The 22,551-nt window shown below is 33.9% G+C and overlaps 1 protein-coding gene across 1 annotated transcript; it reads left to right on the forward strand.

Moving 5' to 3' along the window:
- The first annotated feature begins 419 nt into the window (after positions 1–419).
- Positions 420–13,888, forward strand: LOC128228075 (putative carbonic anhydrase-like protein 1). The gene is made up of 10 exons (XM_052939161.1): positions 420–580; positions 5,473–5,538; positions 9,730–9,866; positions 11,231–11,419; positions 11,867–11,962; positions 12,192–12,258; positions 12,611–12,768; positions 12,959–13,069; positions 13,320–13,359; positions 13,761–13,888. The coding sequence occupies exons 1-10, from the start codon at positions 529–531 to the stop codon at positions 13,784–13,786; spliced, it is 942 nt and encodes a 313-aa protein (XP_052795121.1). The 5' UTR covers positions 420–528; the 3' UTR covers positions 13,787–13,888.
- Positions 13,889–22,551: the final 8,663 nt, after the last annotated feature.

A 22,551-nucleotide genomic window follows, 5' to 3' on the forward strand; every position in this document is an offset into this window, starting at 1 on the left:
AATTGGGTAATTTAAAAACAAATGGAAAATCTTAAGAGTATCTACCAGCTTTGTAGACAGGCATGTTCATAGCTGGCAGTATCATTATCGGCTAAACCAGTCGTAACGAAGACGCCAATGACTTTGGGTACTCTGTAATCGGACTTGGATATTTAATACAAACAATACTACTAATGACATTCTCGATTCGTTCTCTCAAAGCGAGTATTATTGTTACAGTTCTAATCATCAGAAGTGCTAGTTCGGCAGAATTAAAGGAGTGTAGTTACCGAGACTCGAATTGCAAGAAAATACTGGTGTACAGTTCTGAAAACAATTTGTTAATGTACGCTTGCACAAGTGTTACTTAAAAGCAAAACGGTATGATCGACACAATGAAAGTATCTAACAACAATATTTAAGAACGTGATCTTGGACGAAGTATTTAAAATGGATACAATAAACTTAGAAAGAGCTTGTACCTAGAAATTTCGGATAAAAAGCAAAGTGTGTGGGAATAAAATTAAGATAGCTCATACGGCTGCAATTATGGATTCCAATATTATTGTGTTACTGACTATTTTCTTCTTCCTTGAATCAGGTAAGGTCATAAAGGAATCATTGCAAGGGACTTAATGATGGTGTTTTATGATTTTTGACAATTACTTTCCTTACCTTTCCATTTCTTGGTGGAATTAATGTTATACCTTATACTTTAACAAAATAGACGTTTACAACTATATTAACACCGTTTTGCAAGGGTGTATATGACACCTTTCATGTTTGGGATTTCAGATAAAACGTCTTTAATAACACATTGATTGTCTCTATTTTTGTGAAATAATGTTACCGGTCCAAAAAACGATTACAGTATGAAGCAAATATACACTTAACTGCGCTGATTATCCACATTTCCTTCTTCTGTTCTGTTCCTTCAGCACCTTAAGGCATTTTTAAAGTTTTCAATGATTATCTTAATTGCCCTTTAGCAATATAGGTGTGCTGGCAATGTCACACACGATGCTCTTACAAAGTTGTTTACTTTTATTATGCCAAGCTTGGAATTTTCTTACCATAGTGTTTATTCTAAATCAATCGAAATGGTGGGCTTAATTAAATTTTGTTTATATTCCCAAAAGCATTTGATATCGCGTTTCAGTCTAAAGCAATAGTTAAAAGGCCACATGCCATATGCCGCTCTTTTGAGGAATACAGGATAATATGTGCGTATACGATATACTAGCAACGTTAGTGTTTAATAGAAGGATGGTTTACACCCCGACCTAAATGTTGAATGTAAGCATCGCAACCAGTAATGTGACGGGCAATCGCTGAAGTTTGAATATTCCCAAAATTATCGTAATCAAATTCTGGCCAAAATATCACAAAATACTCAATTCAAACTTCAATCTTAATTTCAACTCAATTTATCACAAAGACTCATAGAATGATTAAAAATCTTGCATATTTTGATATTATTTAGAAAGTATTATTCTATTAATGTTTAAAATAAGCATTTGTCAATATTTCAAAGACTTTTTAGCGCAAAAAATATACTTAAGTAAAAGTTAAAAAAATGTACCCAAATACATTTTGGCTGTAAAATATTTTCCCCTAAGAAACTTGACCAAAGGTAGCAATCAACATATTATATGATAGAATGCGCTTTTTAAAAGGTGTAAAACATAGATGAAATGAATTGATCCCTAAATTGAAATTTGATATCAGTATTTGCGTAATATTGGGGCATGAAGTTTGCACTTAAGGACTTATATCATTTTTTTAATACAAAATAAAACATGATTATTAAAAGGAATAAAAAGCCTCTTGTGTGACTTTACATTATGGAATGAAACATAGAACTGTTTTCAAAAATAGCAAGCTTCACTGGAAGCAAGGGTCAAACTTTTACATCAAATGTACTCAGAAACTTTCAAGAGGCCTAGTTCAACCCGTTATTCCATTAATATTTTACCACTTCTAAAAACTAAACAAAGGAGCTCGTCAAACCTGACCATGTTCATTTAAACACCAAATCGTTCGGACGTTCGAACAGACGCTAAATACATACGCAAATCAGTCGTAGATCAAGTAAATAGTCCCATAATAAGTCAATGCTGAATAGAATTGAGAATGGCCTTTTTTGAACAAAACATATTTTCCCCACATTTATTTTATTATATGTAACTTGCCTATTTTGCTAGTGAATATACAATTATGGATAGTCGGTTTTATGTGCAGGGAAAATTGTATACATTATTCTTATCTTTCCATATACCTGTTGTAATATTATCATTTTTTTTTACTTTGTATTGAAGATATGTCCATCGTGAATATTCATTGATAAGTGACGAATAAGATATTTAGTTTAGTGACTGGAACGAAACAGGAACCGCGTCATTGTCATAGTATAAGATTTTCCCAATCAACTAATTGCAGAAAACTTTAAGGTTACTTTGGGCTACTTTGGATTACAAAACTTGTGGTTCTTTAAGCGTTTTTTTCATTAAAACTACACACAAACGTGTTCTTTGCTGTATACTGGTGTTATTTTAACCTTTTAAGATAATTGATTTGCTTTATTTAGATTCAATATTTAGATTTGATGTGATCAATGTTCCAAAAGCAACCAACTCATTTCACTTCCGATTTATGTCCTCGAAATAATACAATTATAATTTTGACACATCATAAATCAACGAAATAGAGAAGAGCTCCGCAAAAAGATCCTTCGTTCATCGGATAAACAGTACCTGCTTGGTTTTTAAGGGGCCGCTACTGTTGTTAATATTTTTGTTTTGAAACGATTAAGTCTTAATACGTTGTGAAGCAATGTAGCAAGATACAAAATAAGTTTCAGCACGACTGAAATAATAGAACGTAAAAACTGAACGCTGACATAAGTAATACTATTTACATCAAAACTCAATGCTACTCTAGTTTCGGATATATTTGTGAATGTATTCTGAGATAATGCCAACCAAATGGGTAAACAATCTGCTGAATTCAAGGATGGACATGGAACAGAATGTAAACTCGGTCTTGCTATGGTCACTAACGGCAAATGGGTCACATCAGATGATACCTTGACGCCATAAAATATCTTGTGAACTCTCTACTCACATCAAGACTACTGTAACGTGCTGCTGAATGACATACATAAAGCTGTGATGAACAAAATGCAATCTCTTCAGAACACAGAAGCCTGTATTATTAAGCACATGTACACATATTCCTCAAACTCAGCGCTGTCTGTTGTTGAAGTCGCAGACTGACAATGACACAGGAAGCTTCTCTGTTGCAAAACAAATCAGTATAACCATACATATCTTTTTACCGAGTACGCATTTATTTGCTAATTGTTAAATAAACCATCTTCTCTCTGTGATTAAGGATGGTACAAGTAAGGTTAAAATTACTAAATATATTTGTATTCTTTCAATGTATATGTTTTTTTCATATTTGTCTTTGCTGATGGAATACAATGGTACGTTCAGTATCACGTGAAATCTAAATCAGGACAGAAACTATCTATTATTGGATTATCTGTGTGTACATGGTATATACTTGTACTGTCAGTTTTCCTTTATCTTGTCATGCTTGATGAAAGACACCAAAGAACAAAATATTGATCAGTGTGTAATTATACTAGCTTTGAAAAGTATTCTAAAGCATCGGAGTCTGCCATAGTTATTTAGTCACGTTCAGATGAAAAAAATGAACATTGACATCCTACTGTTTAACTCAATGTACCAAGATTTATGGATGGCTCTTCATGGACCTTTCTGATCATCAAAGCGTCTATGCTCAATTATTTATGAGAAGTGTGCCCGGAAGGGGTGTTATTCTGACATCCAACAAAAATACTTCTCGTCAGCTATCGAATTGATTGCCACCATGATAGCGTTTTTTTCACACATTTCCAAGATAAATTCAATTGAGACAATGCTGAGCTACAATCATGGATAAATTAACAATGCTTTCATGCATTTCTTTTCTGCAATTCCGCTGTTTTAAACAAATATTTTTTAACCGGTCATAAGCCTGCTAACGCTCTATTGCTAGTCAAAATTTCGCAATATTTGTTTCCAATAAACTCTACGCCAAAGGCAAAAGTTGGAACATAAACAGCATGAAGACAACCCAAACATTATGGTTTTAAGCAATTGGAACCAACATGGGAATGCAGAACAGTTGCCTCATCCAAGAGGCGATCATTTATTGTTGTTTTATTCAGCTTAAGTAACAGTTAACGTTTTGGTCTTTATTCGTCACATCGCGTTGTACAGACAGTAACAAACTGGGCATATCTGTTAGCTAAGCAATATAATAGAGGAGCAAATTTCGTTACGTTCTTTGCAATCTTCAGACTAATAATACGCACGTATATTGCTAACACTTGAATATTAACTAAATGAATAAGCCGTAAAAGATTCTATCAAATGATGCGCCTAAAGACCTTAGGCACAAATATGTTTGAAATTCATAATGTGTTATACACGAAGAATCTGCGTCTTCATTATATTCTTAATTTATTTTTATATGATGCTTTTCAACAGGCAATGAATTATGTTAGGTAAAATATTCTAAGTACTACATAACAAATATTTTTAAGCCTGACGAGTTTATACATGTTACAAAATGGTTGTTACAGTATTAATAAGAATAAAACTCAAACCTAAATCAAGAATTGATACTTTACAAATTATTTCTGCACTAAGGAAATCTGACTTGAATCGGTACCCAGAAAATGATATGACACAATACTCTTGCAATCGGTTGTCCTTTCATAAAACCAAAATAATCAGAGTAATTTTATTTCAGTTAACAAATAATACAGCTAACACCCGCGATATGTGCCAATAATTCAAGATAAACAACATAGCTTAGACATTTAATCTGCTTCAAATCAGATATAAGATGCAGTCATTTCGGATGTAACATAATTTGCATGCACTTGTATCATTAACAGGTATTTTTAGCAGATAAAAATATCCAATAGCAATATTTTTCTGCCTTCAGAGGAAGCTCGTTCAAATATCTCGCAACATATTTTCATCAACTTTCCATGAAACGTATCGATAATAGTAACATGAACTAATGACGGTATTTTTATGTTTATTTATTGCGATCTTATCATCAGCCTGTCATTGAACAAGGTCTCACGTAAGTTGAATGCTGGTATCTCTAAAGTATTGACGTTTGATACACATTCTGCAACGTTGATATGCTGCACTGCATTATGTGGACGAAAAATTAAACTATTAAGTCCATTTGTTATCCTCAAATTATTTACTACATGTTTTAAAAGAATTTAATTTTAACGAATGTTGTTTTCTCCCATTTTTTGCCTTACTTAACAACATGTAGTGTCTTTTTGGTCATTGTTCTATTCAAATTGTTTTATAACACTATTTCACATACTCTAAATAAATACCACTACACATATGTATTCGAACTTTTGATTCATACTTTCTTCCTTTACATCTTCAGTGTTGAGCTACTGTCCAGCAGCGGACCACTGGAGTGGTTGGTGGGGTTATGACGGATATGCCTCAGGTAAGCTTAGATAACATTTTGCAATGGACATATGAAAAGCTATTCAAACACACAACCTTGTCATGGATTGTTCTGGTTTACCCATAGAGAGACCCGAAGAAAACGATGTCATTAGGCTCGACAAAATTTTATCTTTACAGGCTTATGAACATGACATTTAAAACATGGAAACCAAGTTTTATGTTTTCACTTTTGATTACACCTGATTCACATATGTTTCACACGTCTGTGTCGCCGACACTGGCGAGACAGTCTGTATTGTAATTATAACATTAAGATCGCCGTTCTGAAGGTAATAACATGAAAAGTGTATTGTAATCATTGAACTCAAATTTAAGTTTTAGCTGAACACTCTGATAAATTGGACGATTAAAAATACTTTTAAAAGTACCCCGAAAAGGATACGCAATTCGGAAATTCGTGCAATATTTGTTCATGAACGAGTTATCAACTCTGTTATTAATAGCAGCTATTGTATTGAGGCCTCGTGTTGTTTATCGTCTGTCTTAATTAAATATAAGTGGTCGATCATTCCAAGCTTTCGGGTACCAGCCAGTTGATCGTCCTTTACTTGTACGTGCAAGAATGTTATTGCTTAAGAATAAGACACAAGGGTTAGTGGCATAACGGCAGTTTGAATACAGATGCCAATCGTATCGTAACGCATGCTCTCAAATCAAGATTAATGTCTCTTTAAGACACTTAACTATATTCATGCAAACACAAATACCGAAAGGTAAACGTAAGTTTTGAAATATCGAAGTATTCAGATCGTGAGGTGATCGGCATTGAGATCGATTCTCAATGTATAATGGTATCACTATTGGTTTACAAAATGACATGAACAACATTTACTTTTGGCGTAACGCGGTGAAAGCCGTTAATCGAATAGAAAAAAAAGATACATTCCAGTACCTAAGTATGGGATAATGTCTCGAATTATGGAGGATACAGTAGTTAAGATGATCAAATATTCTCTTTCTTACAATGTTAATAATTCAGACCAAATCATTCTTTATTACTGTTAAACACTAGTCAGTTTGATACGTCAAAAGTAAGTAGTGGCAAAGGAATACGTAATAAGAGTTAAAAGAACATCTGGTGTTTGATATTCAATAAAAGGTGGCAATCCCAAACTTGGCGCAGACAAATGTCATTGTTTTCAAGATCATCTCGAGTCAGACAAAGAAAAACGTGGCTTAAAAAACACACAATTTCTTATGATCAGGCTTTATTGCTTTATCTGAAACAAGAAGAACATTCGTAATGTAATTAAAAACGGATACCATCACGCATGTCATGGATTATCTCCGAAAATATATCACATTAACTGGCCATTATGGGCATCTTTGCCCGCATGTAACATGGGGTTCTCAGTTATGTGGAAGACCAAGTTAAAAAAATGTTAAACGGGTCGATAAAGGCTAAACGATTAAACGTTCTCTAGAACAAGTTTCATGTCACACCTCTATAAAGTGTTTCCATGTGGTTAAAATACACCAGAAGGCTCTACAAAGTCCATTTAAGTTAATGAATCAAAACTGAATGAATTAAACTTAAACATGGAAAAATTGGGGGAAAAATGACCCTGTTACTTCAATTATTTAATATACATAGAATTTACTTATACATACTGTTGCTCAGTTAGATAAAAAAGAACATTGTTTTTGTGGGTTTACACATTACATAATCATCAATTCAATTCCCAAAGGTTACATAAATCTATATGAATTAAACTATATCCAGCTGATTTATTTCAGCATTAATTGTATTTTCTTGTAGTCGAGTACTCATACATGCCTGTTAAGGAACAACTAAATGTGAGACTGCAACTTTTATAATGTGAAATGGTTCACTAATCCAGAGTCGATAAATGCTAGCATACATATACAAGTATAGTATTTGTATGCGATGAAATCGTCCAAAGATTGAAAAAGAATGATCATTTGCAAAAGAGACCTTCGTACAAGTATGTCTCTGAAAAGGTTTGGGTAAAGGTGACTTTAAGATTATTGTCATGGCCCCCATATATAACACTGTGCGACTTTTTCATAGAAAAGTATAGAAAGTCTCATATGGGTTGGCTCAAAAAGAAGCCTATTGCTTTCATTTTCGATGTTTGAAAATCTGTATGTTGCAACTTTCTCATTATTCGATTTCTGAAGAACTACACAATGAATAACTAAAAGTTCTAAATTGACGATGGGTTGAATTCATAACCGTTATTAGAAATAACATTAGACGTGTGTAAAGGGAGGACTAATAATGCAAAAGTGTCTGTCAAATTAAAAAAAATCCTAGGGAGAAGCTACACTCAGTATTTGCTCGGAGAATCTCAAAGATGTTGATCTTGCAAACGACACTTTCAATATTAGCAGAGTTTCAGACATCCTCTGGTGTATCGAATCCGATACATTTTAGTTTCGCATTGCCTTATAAAATCAACCCCTTGCAAGGCGTAGTGTGTTGTAAACTGTCTGTTTGGTTTACACCAACATTGTTTTACACCTGCATTTTACTAGCAAACAAGACCGGCAACAAACGTGAGCTTCTCGTGCTGATTGGGACAATCCCTTGACATTAAATTTACTGTCAAAGTAGAATCAATGGCGTTTAAGTGATTTATCATCATTGCTGACTGCGAGGTGTGACATTCCTAATCAACTCGGTGAAGTTGATGTAGCCGAAATAAACTACCCCTCTGATACTAGGTCTTCTGAATAGGAAAAGCGTTCTAAAATTCGTCTGGTGAACACATATGTCCATGATCATTGTTTCAGGCTGATGAACAAAGCAAAGGCTGCGCCCTTGAAACTCATTACAATTCCGAAGACAAAAAAATCGGTTGCTGTGTTAGCCGTCAACTGACACTAATATAACAAACTTACAGTGAAATCTCACTCTCAACGCTTTTAATTTTATCAAAGCACATTTTTATCCAAATATGTTCCATGATTCTCCTTTTTTATAAACTTTTGCCTACAAATATTGTGAGAAAAACATTTTGGCTATATTTAAAAAAAAACTCATTCAAGAGCAAAAAATCCTTGACAGTAAGTTGTACTCAGTAACATATATAACGAAAATTACAAGGACAAGCCCATTAGTCAAAAATCAAAATGTTTTGCTGTAGAATACGTTTTCTTTGGACTATTGACCAATGTTCTTAATCAGCATATTCCATGAAACACTGTGCTTTTTAAAAGAATAAACCATTCGAGGTTTTAGATACGTATTGATGATGTATGGTAAAATGGAATGGGATTGAGATTAAAATGAGTTTTGTCTTTAGATATTTTTGTGATATTGGGGTCTGGTGGATTCTTTGTTTGAATGGCTCGAACATGTTTACTGGTTACTGGAAAGACAGCAATCCAGTCTTTTCATATATTTTCAACAACGAAGCAAGGCGATTCCATGTAACAATTATTTTTTTCCTTAATTTTGCTTTATTAAGTTATGAACTATTTTAGACAATAATTGATGGGGTTAAACGTCTTGAACAATTCTGGCATTGTGCATGACCTTTCAAATAGTACAGATAAGTAGAGCTCACTTTTCGTACCCATTGTTCTTTTTTAAAAGACAGGCCCATCATGAGATTGATTGACGCTGATACTTCATGATTAAATGTGGGCGACGTTTTGTTTTGATTCGGTTACAGTCAGTAACGTTCAGATGTATTGAAGAGTTACTCACGCCAATGATGGATTGTACTCAGATGACAAAGGCTACATCATTTGTCCACATTAAACATATACAGATACGAGTTTTCTGAATGCAAGAACAAGGTTTGAAACAAAAGCGTATTTTAACATTTCGGTCGGTTTAAGCAATGCTAATTGGTCTGGATGATCCTTGCATGAACACACTAAAAGATAAATTTACTTAAACTTCACATTTTCATCAAACATCCATTCTTATTTGTCGAAATGTTCACTCCGAATAAGGTGTATTCCAGTGCAAGTGACTATTTGTTTGAGATTAATTGTAAAGCTGGTTAAGCTGGTCACTTTACCCTGGGATCTTGTAAATCGTGACCCATTAGCATGTACACCAAATGTGCTTTGATGATTTCTCCAATGTATTTGCACATTTTTCTTTCATTTGCATAATATTTCAGAATTACAAGGAGACATCTTAAACTTTAATGATAATAAGAATAAAAATAAACACTGATTTCCCTTTCAGGTCCGAGTTCTTGGGGAGACCACAACGAGGACTGGGTGATATGTAAAACGGGCAAAAACCAGTCTCCCATTGACATTAAGCCACAGGCACTCCTGTATGATCCACAGCTACAGCCGTTTAAGCTCGAGACTGCTTCGGTACGTGTCATCACAATTCCATTATATTATTCAAAACTGCAGGTACAACCACATTAGCATACAGCAGTAATAACACATCAGGCAGGTTAAACTCGTTTAAAGATAGTATATATACAGATGTCAATACATAGTATAACAGTAAAGCATTAAGGCTATATAACACCTACAAGAGCAAAAAACCAAAACCGAAATAAGATTGACAGCTGATTATCACTTGATGTATTTATATGTTAAGTTATGAAATTTAAAAGTTTCAATTCAAACGGCGTTAAAATATGTGCGTTCATAAAATTAACATTATTTCTATTGACATCCATTTCTAACATGTTCTCTGACATCGGCTCTTAATCCGTATCATGACACTGTCGTTTTCTGATTCCGTATCATGCGAGTACCGTGTGTAATCTCGGAACTACTTCCGCGTTGCTAAAAATAGCGTAACCAAAAAAGCCGGTAAAACGTGTAAACTTTTAAATACATTAAATTAACTAACTTTACTCACGCTCCAGAGGCATGTTTATATTCAGGAACATATTTCTCATGTTCTTCAAAAAACCATGAGGACAAACTAGAAGAAGAGAACACTTCCAATCTATCAAGGCAGCTATTTTACACATGCGTCAGTGAACTAATTGTTTGCCTTTTCGAACTTCATAAATTGTTGCATTATCTATGTTTATTATCATAAATATGAGCAGCTCGCCAATACAAAGAAGAAGGCGAATTCGCTTCATCGATAGAAATAACGTTGACTCATGAACTTCCCTCAATTCTGCATATTATGATCGTCAAAAAATCCCACGAATATTTACTTTGTTTAAAATGGCCGCGTTACGTCTTCAGGAAATGGCAATTTGTGTATACTCGTAAAATAAGTACCACTTTTTTGTTGTTCTGTATTTTGTGCTGTGACATTTAATATTTGTTTCGTATTAGCATTTTATTAATTTTGCTAAAACATCAAACATTTTGTTCTTATTTTACTCAATAAAGTGAATTATGTGTCTTCTGACTTCGTTTTGCTATAGTAGCCTCCCTTGACTTCATTCCACAACACTACGTAACACATTCGAATTCATACGCGCACAGATGGCGGTAAATGTAAATAGAATTGAAAACGAAACATTAAATGGGCAGGTATATTACGATGAAAACGCTTTTCTGGTAACCTGCACCACTTCTCGTTCGGTGATTAAACATGTATGTTTACACACCGAACACGACGTGATACAGGCCAGCAGAAAAAAACGTCCTATCATAATATCCCCTATGTATTGTCGACACAATGAAGATCTCACAATAAAAATAACAATGTTGTGTAATATTGGAGTGTTTAATATTTATCATTTATCTGTTTGAATAAGGTCAGCGGTACATTTCGCAACAACAAGCGAGACCTGACGTTGCTCGTGAATAATATTAGTCCCGCTGTAAACTTCACGGCGGGGCCGCTTTCCTACACCTATCGCCTTTACCAAATCAAGCTGCACTTCGGAAGAGAAAACGTGTCTGGGTCAGAGCACCACATCGACGGCAAGGCCTTTGCTGGAGAGGTACAAGTTTTGCAAGAGTATACAGCTTAGTTAATACAAACCATCCACAGCATGAAACCAGTAATATTGTCTTTCCACAAGAAAGTGCTCTCAGTAGATTTTTGACGTGTTCTGAAAGTAAATCGTAATGTTATAGCAATATGCCATGTTTTCTAAATTGAACTAGTTTTAATGCATATTTCCTATCAATTTCAATAAGATGAAGATCATAATATATATATATATATATACAATAGAGGAATTCAGTTACAGAGTATATGTATAGGAACAGCAAACGGATTGGTTAGGTTTCTCTGGCAGCGATTAGTTCTAATCATCATTTCAGATATCACGGTAACCAGACCGTTTGCAGTTCCTCCTGGCAGTAAATCGAATCATCATCAAAGTCATGATCAATTTGTGTTAAACTATATTGGTAGTCTCCAATACTCCCCTCTTCTCTTGCAGATTCAGTTTATGGCCTATAACTCGGATTTGTATGCAAATCACTCAGTAGCCCAAGTCAGTCCCAGAGGCGTTGCTATCCTGGCGGTGTTCATATCTGTAAGTTCAAAATCATTTTATTTGGCAAAATATTCGACAATGCTTATGTGATGCTTGATTGTAATGTTTTCATGAAAAGATGTTATTCACCATGGACGAGCAATTACTTTCATATTACAATCTCAATCGGCTAGCCTGTGCAATATTTCCGTGGTAAAAGGTTCAACTTGCGTGTTTTCATTCTATATAAGGTCATAATTGTTCCTGAACTGATGTTTCTTTACTACAGGTTGGGGACTACGAGAATTCTGCCTTCCAATTTCTCCAAGAAAAGTTTTATGTAATAGACAAACAAGGTACAAGATGTAATCAGCTCAGTTTAAAGCCATCAGTAAAGTAGATATAGGAAACATATTTTTAATTAATGAGTTTATAAAAATGTAATATAATTACATAAGATCCTTACAAAGGTTTTATTTCCGTAATGCAGTATACCTTTTTCTATACTAATTCAGTCTATCTATTAGAATATACCATTTGTATCTTGTTGTAAATGTTATCTTTCAATAATAATACTTAAAATCTTCAGGCAACATTAAGCGTTTTAAAGCAAATATATTGTTTTAGTTGTAGCTGGCAACCAGCATATAACGCTATGGTATAAACAATTCATTATAATGAACTTGGCACAAACATATTTTATTTAAGATTCTTGCACGGATGTTAAGCATCTACCAGTAGACAAATTGTTACCAAAATCTCTTGACCACTACATGACATACGCTGGATCGCTGACACAACCCAGCTGTAGGGAGACGGTCACCTGGATCATATTGAACAAGCCCATGTATATTTCCTCAAAACAGGTGAGTTCTAATACTAGTACTGATAAGATAGAAATGTTATAATATTTCTATCAAAATTATGTTTGTTATAAGGTATCTCGCATTAAGACGCTGTATGCAATAACTTTAAACAACTGATTGTATATTTCGAATATGTTCAAACAAAGTAAGGTCAGTTGTTATTTTAAAATGAACCTTCCCTTCTTTGCAGTTAACCGATTTAAGAAGAATCCCATACCAAGAATGGAGAGATTCAAACGCCAGACCTATTATGCCTTTAAATCGACGGACCATCCGAACTAATATCAATTTCGGAAAAAGAGTGAGTTTAAATTTGAAACATAATTTAATAACCTATCAACAAGTAAAGCCATACAGTTACTCTTATTATTGCTGTTGGTATTTAAATACTTGTTTGTCATATTGAGTGTTATGAAAACAGCCAAATAGGTGAATTTAATCAATATCACAATCTTATTTTAAAGAAGGAACTGATTGATTGGATGTAATAATACATACTTTACGAATAACGCTTAGCGTAGAAAGGGAACTGATAAGATGTCTTCTTTCAGACACGACTGTGTTCCATGGAGGTCTCTAAGCGATATGTTGGTATGTATCCACATTAGTCAAACTTTTCTGACTATAAAAATAAAAGTAGTGGTCAGTGACCACTTTTTCGTCCGAACCAATTACTCGCCCGCCCTGTTAATCCCGTGTTTAACATTCCATTATTATTGTTGTGCATAGACACACCAGTTTGTGTTTAAATGAAGATTCATAAAAGGAAAACAACTATATTTTTTTCTTTGAAAATACGCAATGTATCATCCATATTAAAATTGCACCAGATTGCGTCATATTTCTTCCAGCAGGGGATTATCGATTTTTGCCCACTCAACTTTTATTGGCGAAAAGGGGCCCCTAACCTAGGGTTTTTCATGCGATTACTTTTTTGTTAAATGTTTGTACTACCACAAACAATTAGTCACTTTTTGTCCTCTCCCTTTCAGCTAATCCCGACGTTGGACTGAGATAACGAGGATTTACATCCCTAGGATTCTTAAAAATAAAGCATCAAACCTTGTGGAACTCAAATTTGGTCCTAGCTCTTCCAAGCACAGAGAATGTCGAAAATAACATGTTAAGCTCAATGGTATTGCATTGATATATACGAGATAACGAAGGTTCATGGACAAAAGGACACGAGTTAGGTGCTGTAATGCTTTAACACTTGTACCACACACTGCAATTTGAAATGTGACTTTCGGTTAAATACGTGGTGTTTAATTATGAAAAAACAATGCATGAAAGGGACATTAATAAAGAGATGCATGCAATGGTTACATTCAGACAATTCAGACTAAGTGTTTTCTCGGTATGAGAATTTCTAATAATTGCAAGGAATTTACTTAGCTTTACATAGTGTATTCTGCAGTTTATAATGACAAATACGTTTAAAATCGACAGAGTGTTGGTAACACAACGCGTGGTACGAGCTACTGTCAGTGAAAACGTCAATCTTGAACACTATGCTTGTGCGTGATTGCCGAGAGAAGAACCATTTTTGAAAAATCAAACAACATATCTATTTAGTGTGTACACCTGTTGCAAGTGCTGCCCAAAGCGTCTAGTGATAAAACCAGCATTCGGATCGAACAAAAGTGCCAGAGTATGTTGCTTAAATCGTACTAATGGATCTGTCAATGACACTAAATCATTGTAAATCAGATGTTCAAAGCTGATGATAGTTCTCGGCTGTTTTGTGATAAATGCATCTGCTATAAGTGTTGTTTGTGCTTTAGCTATAACCGTTGACTCATAGAATTGTGGTAAAAACAAACATTTGGTGCTACTTGGCATGCTCATAGTCATTTATGTTTTTATTAATGATTGTTTCTTCAATACCTTGAACGTGTACGTTTTACTCTGAAGAACGACATTCCGTCAAATACAGCTAAGGATGTACGGCTCTTGCATTGTCAACACCGTTAGGCATTTGCTTGCTTCAATTGTCAGGACCTATGGTATACTAATTACGTTTTACTCCAGTGTTTTAGATGAAATGACAACGAAATTTGAAAAATGTGTTCTTTTAATAGAATACAATTGAACAAATAAAGTAACTGACTAACTGACTAAAGTATTCAGTCTTCCTAATATAAAGAGCTTAGTTAGTGTTTGAATTTAATCAGACTGAACCCAACCAACAGCTAGGTCAAAATAATCGATTAATAAAGCGGTTCTTATAATTCCTACATATTGCAATAGGCTGTCTTTATCGAAAAATCTCTAATAAAAACACGATTCAACGGGATAAAGAAGCGTTACGATCTTCAAATATTGACAGAATAAACTGTTCATTTTTAACCTAATTAAATCCTGCAAGATGATTTATATTTTCTTTTGGACATGAGACATTGTTCAGTTAGCTAATAAATAATAACGTTGTTATAATATTGATACGTGTTGGGTTTTTTTTCCTTTGAGAAGGCTCAGAATTGTATACAGTGTTGCTTTTGCAAACAAGCATTACATGTGTATTTAATCATGTTATAGTCGATGTGTATGGTACATGTTAATTTGTTTAATGTAAAATTAAGTGTTATATGATTTACACATAGAACGTATAAAATTATTCTCTATTCCTAGAATAAAAATATCAATGTAAAAATCAAGCGTCTCTTTCATTCATTATATGCTATAGGTAGCCGACTTTCATTCGGGTAAAATGACGAAATATAAACTTTGAAGATATTATTCAACAAATTATCTCGTCTATATTGTATTACCGCTTTGTCTAACCTGAAAACTAAAAGAATGGTTAGTTAAGTAATGAAACACACCAGAAGTCAATTGTATAAATTGATTCGGGCTTGGTTTTGTTAAAGCAAGACAAACTGTTTATTAAATGGTGAAAATCTTACCAATTTTTACAATTGACCAACCCCAGATTGTTATTATTTGCCAACTAGCCAAACGATAGCCGGTTGATATTTTATCAAGTTTTATAAGTTTGGATGCTGACCACCAGCACATGAAACGTCGCTTTCAGTATAATTTTCTTAAAAATCGGACAGTAAAAAGCATTTAGAATTAAGTGTTTATTTCACAATCTATAAAGTGAAATCAGAGTCTGTCAATTTCTGAAACAAATATGAGACATTGCAATATAAACTGTAACTAGAGACAATATCCACAAGATAACGAAATGTTTTCATCGAACAGATGTTCACACAAGATTCTTCGATACCATGATCCTGTCTTAGAAACATAAACATTCAATGTAAAAGTAGAAGCTGTGTCGAATGTTAAAATGGATATAAAGTAACTATTCCAATTGTACATTACATGCTCATATAAACACTCCAACACTTTTCACTTGGGATGATGAATAAACCTTATCACAATGTCAAAAAATATTCATCTAAGACGATGTCCTGTTTTCCGCAAATGTGCTCGGTCGGCCACCGCTCGGAAACTCCCAATAGCAAGGAAGGAGACTAGTGCGGATTTACAAGATCTTGTCCTAGTTTAAGGTCTGCTTTAATTTGTATGTATAAGATGCACACACATGACGTTTACATTTATGCATGCTCATCTGAGACTAAAGGTTAAAACCAAGCTACATAAAAAAACGATTTATCTAAGTACATCCGATTTAGTCATAATACATGACTTACACGATTAGTTGGGGAATGAACAGCGTCGCTTTCACTGATGTCAGATATACAGATGTAATTAGAGGAACTGACTTTTCAGACAATGGCTCACCTTGCTCATAAAAGCGTCAATGTTCAATAATTTGGAAAATAAATTTCCATGGAAGGAGTTTAATGCTGAAACAGATGCTCACCAAAAACACCCACAAAACACCTCCCGTCAGCTACAGGATTTACTGCGACCTAAGTAGATTTTTAGACATTTCCAAGACAAAGTCAAACCGACAATGTGATACAACAATGGCTAAATTAACGAAACACGTGTGCTTCTTTCTGTAAAAAACACTGTTGGAAAGATTCTTGTAACCCAGGCCTCCCATCATTTTATTTGTTAAAATTTTAATATATTTGTTCGTTGATCAGATCTCAGATCAGTAAAACCATTACTAGTACATAACTATGTCTTTAAAGACAAGCCTTTATTCGGTACGTTAAAGCTAAATCACTGTGCTCGGATGTGTTGCAGGATGCACTTTCGATATTTAAGACTTAAAATGCTAACTATTTCTTTCGAGTCTGAGTATAGAAAATTATTAATAGTTGTTATACTTCGAATTTAGTTCGGTAAATGCAATCAGAAATCAATAATTAATTAAGATTTTAATTGACATTAATTTTTCTTCTGCTTGTATTATTGCCCTATTTCATACAACCATTGTACTACTGATAACATGAAAATAAAAGTTTCAAAATCTCTTCCTGTACAGAAATTCTGAGATGTCAATGACCTTCAGATAAAATATTGTTTTAGAATAAAGGTAAACGGAAGGGGACTGAGAATGCTTTGATACACCGAGGAAAGCTTACTTCCGAGTACCGGTGCTTCACAAGTTAAAGAACGGAAATTGATATGATACCACACTCTTTTGCTTGGTAATCCTTCCAACAGGGCCAGATAGGAATACAGAAGTTGCGTAGCTTTTTATTATTACAGATCTACACGAGACAAAAGATGGTTTCGATGCAAGGCATCAAAGACGCAGCAAAATAGGTTATAGTCTTAGTCTAATCGTTTGGCAAAATGAAGTTGCTACATAAATGACTCTAGGGTTATTTCCTTCTGTAAAAAATGATCGAAATATGACTGGCGTTATCTGATCTGACCATTTTTCACATTTGATGGGTATCTGTTTATTCACGTTACACAGCTCTTACACACTGTAATTATACTGCAATACATACTGTGCCATTCTATACTCGTTTTTCTGTCATGTCCATATGTTTACTTCCACGTAGTTCAACGCAGACCTTTCACGCGCTTGGCGTGATGCTAGCCTTAGTTAAATGTCGTTAATCGTAGTACACCGTACTTATCCGCGTGTGTAACCAATAACAGGTAACATTGGGAACCATGGAACTATGTTGAAATGACGTCATACAACAAAACACAGGCTCATTAAAGCTCATTTCGAATGCAACGTCTCTGATCAAAACACAATACTAATAACTCTAATATATTTCATATCTTAGAAACGCATCTAAAGGATGTTACGACGTTTGCAATGTACTCGTTTTAGTTAAATGGAAATAGGAGGAAGAAGTTCACTCCATTTTTTAATTAAAAGCTACGTTAATTTTTATCTGTAAACAAATTGTATGTTTTGTTTTGTTTTGATAATTTAAGGTTAGTAAGTTAAATCTCATAATGCATCTAAATTCAACTGTTTTGCATAATCCTACTTTTGTCCCTTTAAGACCAAAATGCTTGTGTTTTTTTCTCAAATATGACAACTTATTTCCAAATATATTCCGTTTTGTTTATATTGTTTACTCCATAAACGTTAATTGGCCATACAAGACGAAGTGGTCATAGGGTACATCTGAAGGATGTGACACCGTTTACAATGTACTCTTATCGTGCGCAGGAAAAGCTCACTTTTTAAAATCAGCTTTTCTGATTGAACTTCAATATCAATGTGTGCCTCCCTTGAGAAATATATCCAACAATACATGCAATATCTTACCTTAGAAAGCAACGCATCAATAAAAGCAGCTTTTGTTTTGTTTCGTGTCTTATTGTTACGATTTTTATCATCAGTCATTTGTCAATAGAAAAATTACCACACTACATGTTTATTCAAACAGTTTATACAAAAGATATTTTCTTCTTTTATATGTCCAGTCCAGGCGTGGACAAGTGTTCATTTTTATGTTGTTTATTCTTAGTGTAATTCAACAAAAGGCATAGCATTGGGATAGTGGCATGTCACTGTAGTTTAAATTGCAATTTTCATGTAATCTCAGCTTTCAGTGATTTGTAACTTAAAGTCATGTGTGATATGAACAGGTTTTATATAAACTTTATTTCGTTTGGAGACCAATGTGCTTGTGGCCTTTCGTCAAATATGACAACTTATTTCCGAAGAATTTCCGATTTGTCTATAGTGTTTACTCCATACATGACATTAATTGGCCAAACAGGACGCAAATGTTTATTTAATATTGACAGTTTTAATGCAAATGTCAATCACACTCGTAACGCATGCTCAGAAAAAATGAGTTCAATTTTCTTCTAAGCTTTGTCCTCCTTAAGCATGTTTTCTTACTTATGATGAAACAAAATGAGCTTTGGTGGGCTTTGTGTTTAACACTGAGAAATACACGTCTATATGGCGTTTCTGCAAAGATTCGTTGCATGGTATTCATGTCGACATTAAAGCTCAAATGTAAAAACTGGCTATCACCAACGCCTACGCATTAACAAGCTAGACATTACGTAAAAGTTTAAAATTTCAACTGCTGTGTTTGTTTCTGTAGTTTTTCATATGCCTTATGTTGTTAGTCTAAGGTTCACAAAAGTTAGAAAGGACTCATTGGTTACGGAAAAAAGAATGAATACTTAACAGTAAAACAATACAACCGGTTTTGGAAACCAATAAATCCATAGTTATCACATGTGACTGGTCAGGTGACAGACATCATAAAATAAAAGTAATAGTTAACAATAAACAAAAATCATAAGCATATAGATCCGAATAGTATAGTAAACCTGCTAAATATCCTTTGTATAGGAAATCATAAAAAGTAAAGAATTATCATAGTGATCGTTTCAAGCTGATAATCCAAGGGTTTTCTCATAGTTAATGTGTTATTATTTGAAAGAAACCCGTTTGCAATTTTATGACCTGCCATCAGAATAGTAAATTGAATAAAGGCTGGAAAGTGAATTATACTGCTTTTTTGTAAAATAAAATACATATGCATGTACAAGAATGGTAAAATCTTGAAAAAGCAAAATAATTCAATATCTTACTTTTATACTTTTTTCATGAGCTTTATCAACAAATCCCTGAGGAGGCAATTACGGACTGAAAATAATATCACATCATATCATTTAGCTGTGTTGTCTTTTCAACAAAGGCAGATAGAAAGGCTAATAACGTGACTTTGATGCGAGATATCAAAGACGTGGCAGTATAGGTTGTTGCATTAACGTTTGTTGAAATATAGATTCTACTTTAGGGAATGTTGAGTAATGGCCTTTTATCAGAACTTGACCACACTGGCGTTGTCTGTTCTTAAGCAGTTGAAGCATTTTGGTACACTGTGCACTACGTAATATTAACCTCCACACCACATACCCCTCGTTCTTTAACATAGACTGCAAAGGCTAAACGCAACATCATGGCTCATTTTATACCTTTCATTTTATCTGGAAATGGTATCCATATCATAGAAACGTTACAATCTGCCTCTCCATGTAACAATCGTGCCAACTATCCCATGCAATACTATCAGTACTTAGATTAAAGAGTATATGGTGATAATTAAAGAAGTCCAAATTCAACACAAATTATTTAATATGAAACAACGTTTCGGCCATTCGGCCTTCATCAGGTTGTATCAGGTTTAAATAGATTAAAGAGTAAAATTTATTGCCTTACAACGAACCGTATACATCTTCATATGGCAATTCCAACTGTTTCAGTAATTGCATTTTGGTAATGTTAGGCGCATTTTTGTATTTAAGTATTTGGTTATTTATTCATCATAAACTATAACTATACAGTTTTAAAGTGTGCTTTCCTAGCCGAAGATTGTTATCCGTACATCCGCTGTATACGAAAAGTGTATTAAATAGATTCACTTTCGAAATTTACATTGAAAATAATAATGGTATACAATACTATATGTGTGTAGCAAAGTTATACAGCCAACAGTTGAATGCAGTTCATTGACAGCTGAAAGCTTTCCTTAAAATTGACCGTATGATGTAGGATTGTAGATTTAGCCTTTCGTATATGCACGTTTTATGGTTGTGTTAAAATGTATGCATATGCAACGTAGCCCTTATGTGGGGTATTGGCCACTGGCGAAATCTTAATGCAATCAATTAATCAATCGATTATCGAATCATGTCATCACCAGAAGCATTGCGCGATGTTGAAATGACGTTTTCCATCATGTGTCTTTTAAGTGATTTAAACCTTAAATGTAAAAAATAATATTAACATGATTTAATAATTAAATGTAAAAATAAAATTGTAATCAATACTGCGATTTGATCATAAATGTCGTATTTGACTCTCACGGAATTTTGTAGATCCAATCGCGTCGATAACAACCTACCGGGAAATAACGCTTGACTTGCAGCACTAATATGCTTCAAAATTAAGCATTAAAAGGACGTTAAACCGTTTGAAATGTATCCATCTCGTTTAATAAATTGGTAAGCAGGTAGGTATTCGCTAGTAATTAGCAAAATTCAAAGCATCAATGAAAGCAAGGTCTCCTATCGACTGTTTTATTTCGTGTCTTACAGTGGCGATACTTTCTTGAGTTTCTTCAGCCTTTCACTTATCAAAGACTCATGATATTTGGTTGCTGGTTTCTTCTAAACGATGACGTTTGACAATTACTGTGTAGTGTTGCAGGAAAACTGCTCCTGCTTTTAACACAATAATATGACGCGTACTCAATCCGCGGCGACTGATGTAAATCTAAAGAAATTCTTTATTACCATTTCTTTGTAGCCATTTATTCTTTGTCCTAAATAAAACAAGATATAACCTGACTTAATCACTCAAACTACGAAACTGCGAAACCCCTTGGTATCAAACAAGTTTTAAATATTAAATGCTAACCGTGAATAAAAGCGACATGTCAAAAATCAAAAATCGTTTTGTTCGCAATAATTGGCAAAGGTGTTCACCTTTCGCTGTCGTTTCAGAAGTTTCACCTTTGAAGTTACATGATTCACCGTCCAGTGAGTTGCAACTCAATGTCATTTATGACAGAATGTGATTTAAAGTGACACTCTTATTCAAAAGCAATACATACACATCTAAAACAAATATTAAGTTTGAGTGATACACCCTCAATAACTAACTTAAGAATACATTTATGGAAAATATGATTTACTATTAACATTATTATAACCGTGTATCTAATAGTTGAAAAAAAACCCCGCAAAATATGAAATGATTGGTGAATGCTAAATGATTTACTGCGATCTACTATGGTCTCAAAAGGCAGCAATACCGTGTTTTCTGCACATTTCTTTTAAAGTAAACTCGGTATCTTTCATAAGCGTCATTGTTTTCGACATTTGTTATATTAAAACAATCGCATTAAATGCGTTAAATCTTATTTGGGAGTAATATTGCATCTTTATAAGTAAAATAGATTCGATTTTGAGTAAATTTTACTGCAGCATTCGGTCGAATATGAAAACTGATTTCTGTTTTGTTTATAATGTAAACTATTTACAACAAGTTAATTCAAGGACTGAATTGCGGGATTGATGTCATTATCGGGGTAAGAACGCAATCCGAAGGACTCCACGCGTACTTTGGCCAGCATAATTGCGTTCATAGCACCGGTAATGACATCAGTCCCGCAATTCATTGCTTATATTTACACAAATAGTTCATTATTTCATTCAAAATTTGTTAAAAAATACTTCACTTCGTTTAAGAAACCTTTCAGTAATTCTTTTTTATCCATTCTGTAAAAAGAACTAGACCCGACTGTAACCGGAAACATTTCATCAAATGACGTCACTATAACACGGAAAAAGATCAACTACTTGAAATCACTTTTAAACTTAAAATTGAAACACTAATGGAACTAATACTTTTAA

This window comes from Mya arenaria, chromosome 3 (assembly GCF_026914265.1).
Source record: "Mya arenaria isolate MELC-2E11 chromosome 3, ASM2691426v1".
In the NCBI taxonomy this organism is placed as follows: domain Eukaryota; kingdom Metazoa; phylum Mollusca; class Bivalvia; order Myida; family Myidae; genus Mya; species Mya arenaria.

What these genes read in the sequence shown, in the direction of transcription:
- LOC128228075 (XM_052939161.1), top strand. Translation starts at nt 529, where the DNA reads ATGGATTCCAATATTATTGTGTTACTGACTATTTTCTTCTTCCTTGAA. An exon ending in GCAAGGCCTTTGCTGGAGAG is followed by an intron (nt 11,420 to 11,866) that starts GTACAAGTTTTG and finishes CTTCTCTTGCAG; the next exon opens with ATTCAGTTTATGGCCTATAA. An exon ending in ATATCAATTTCGGAAAAAGA is followed by an intron (nt 13,070 to 13,319) that starts GTGAGTTTAAAT and finishes GTCTTCTTTCAG; the next exon opens with ACACGACTGTGTTCCATGGA.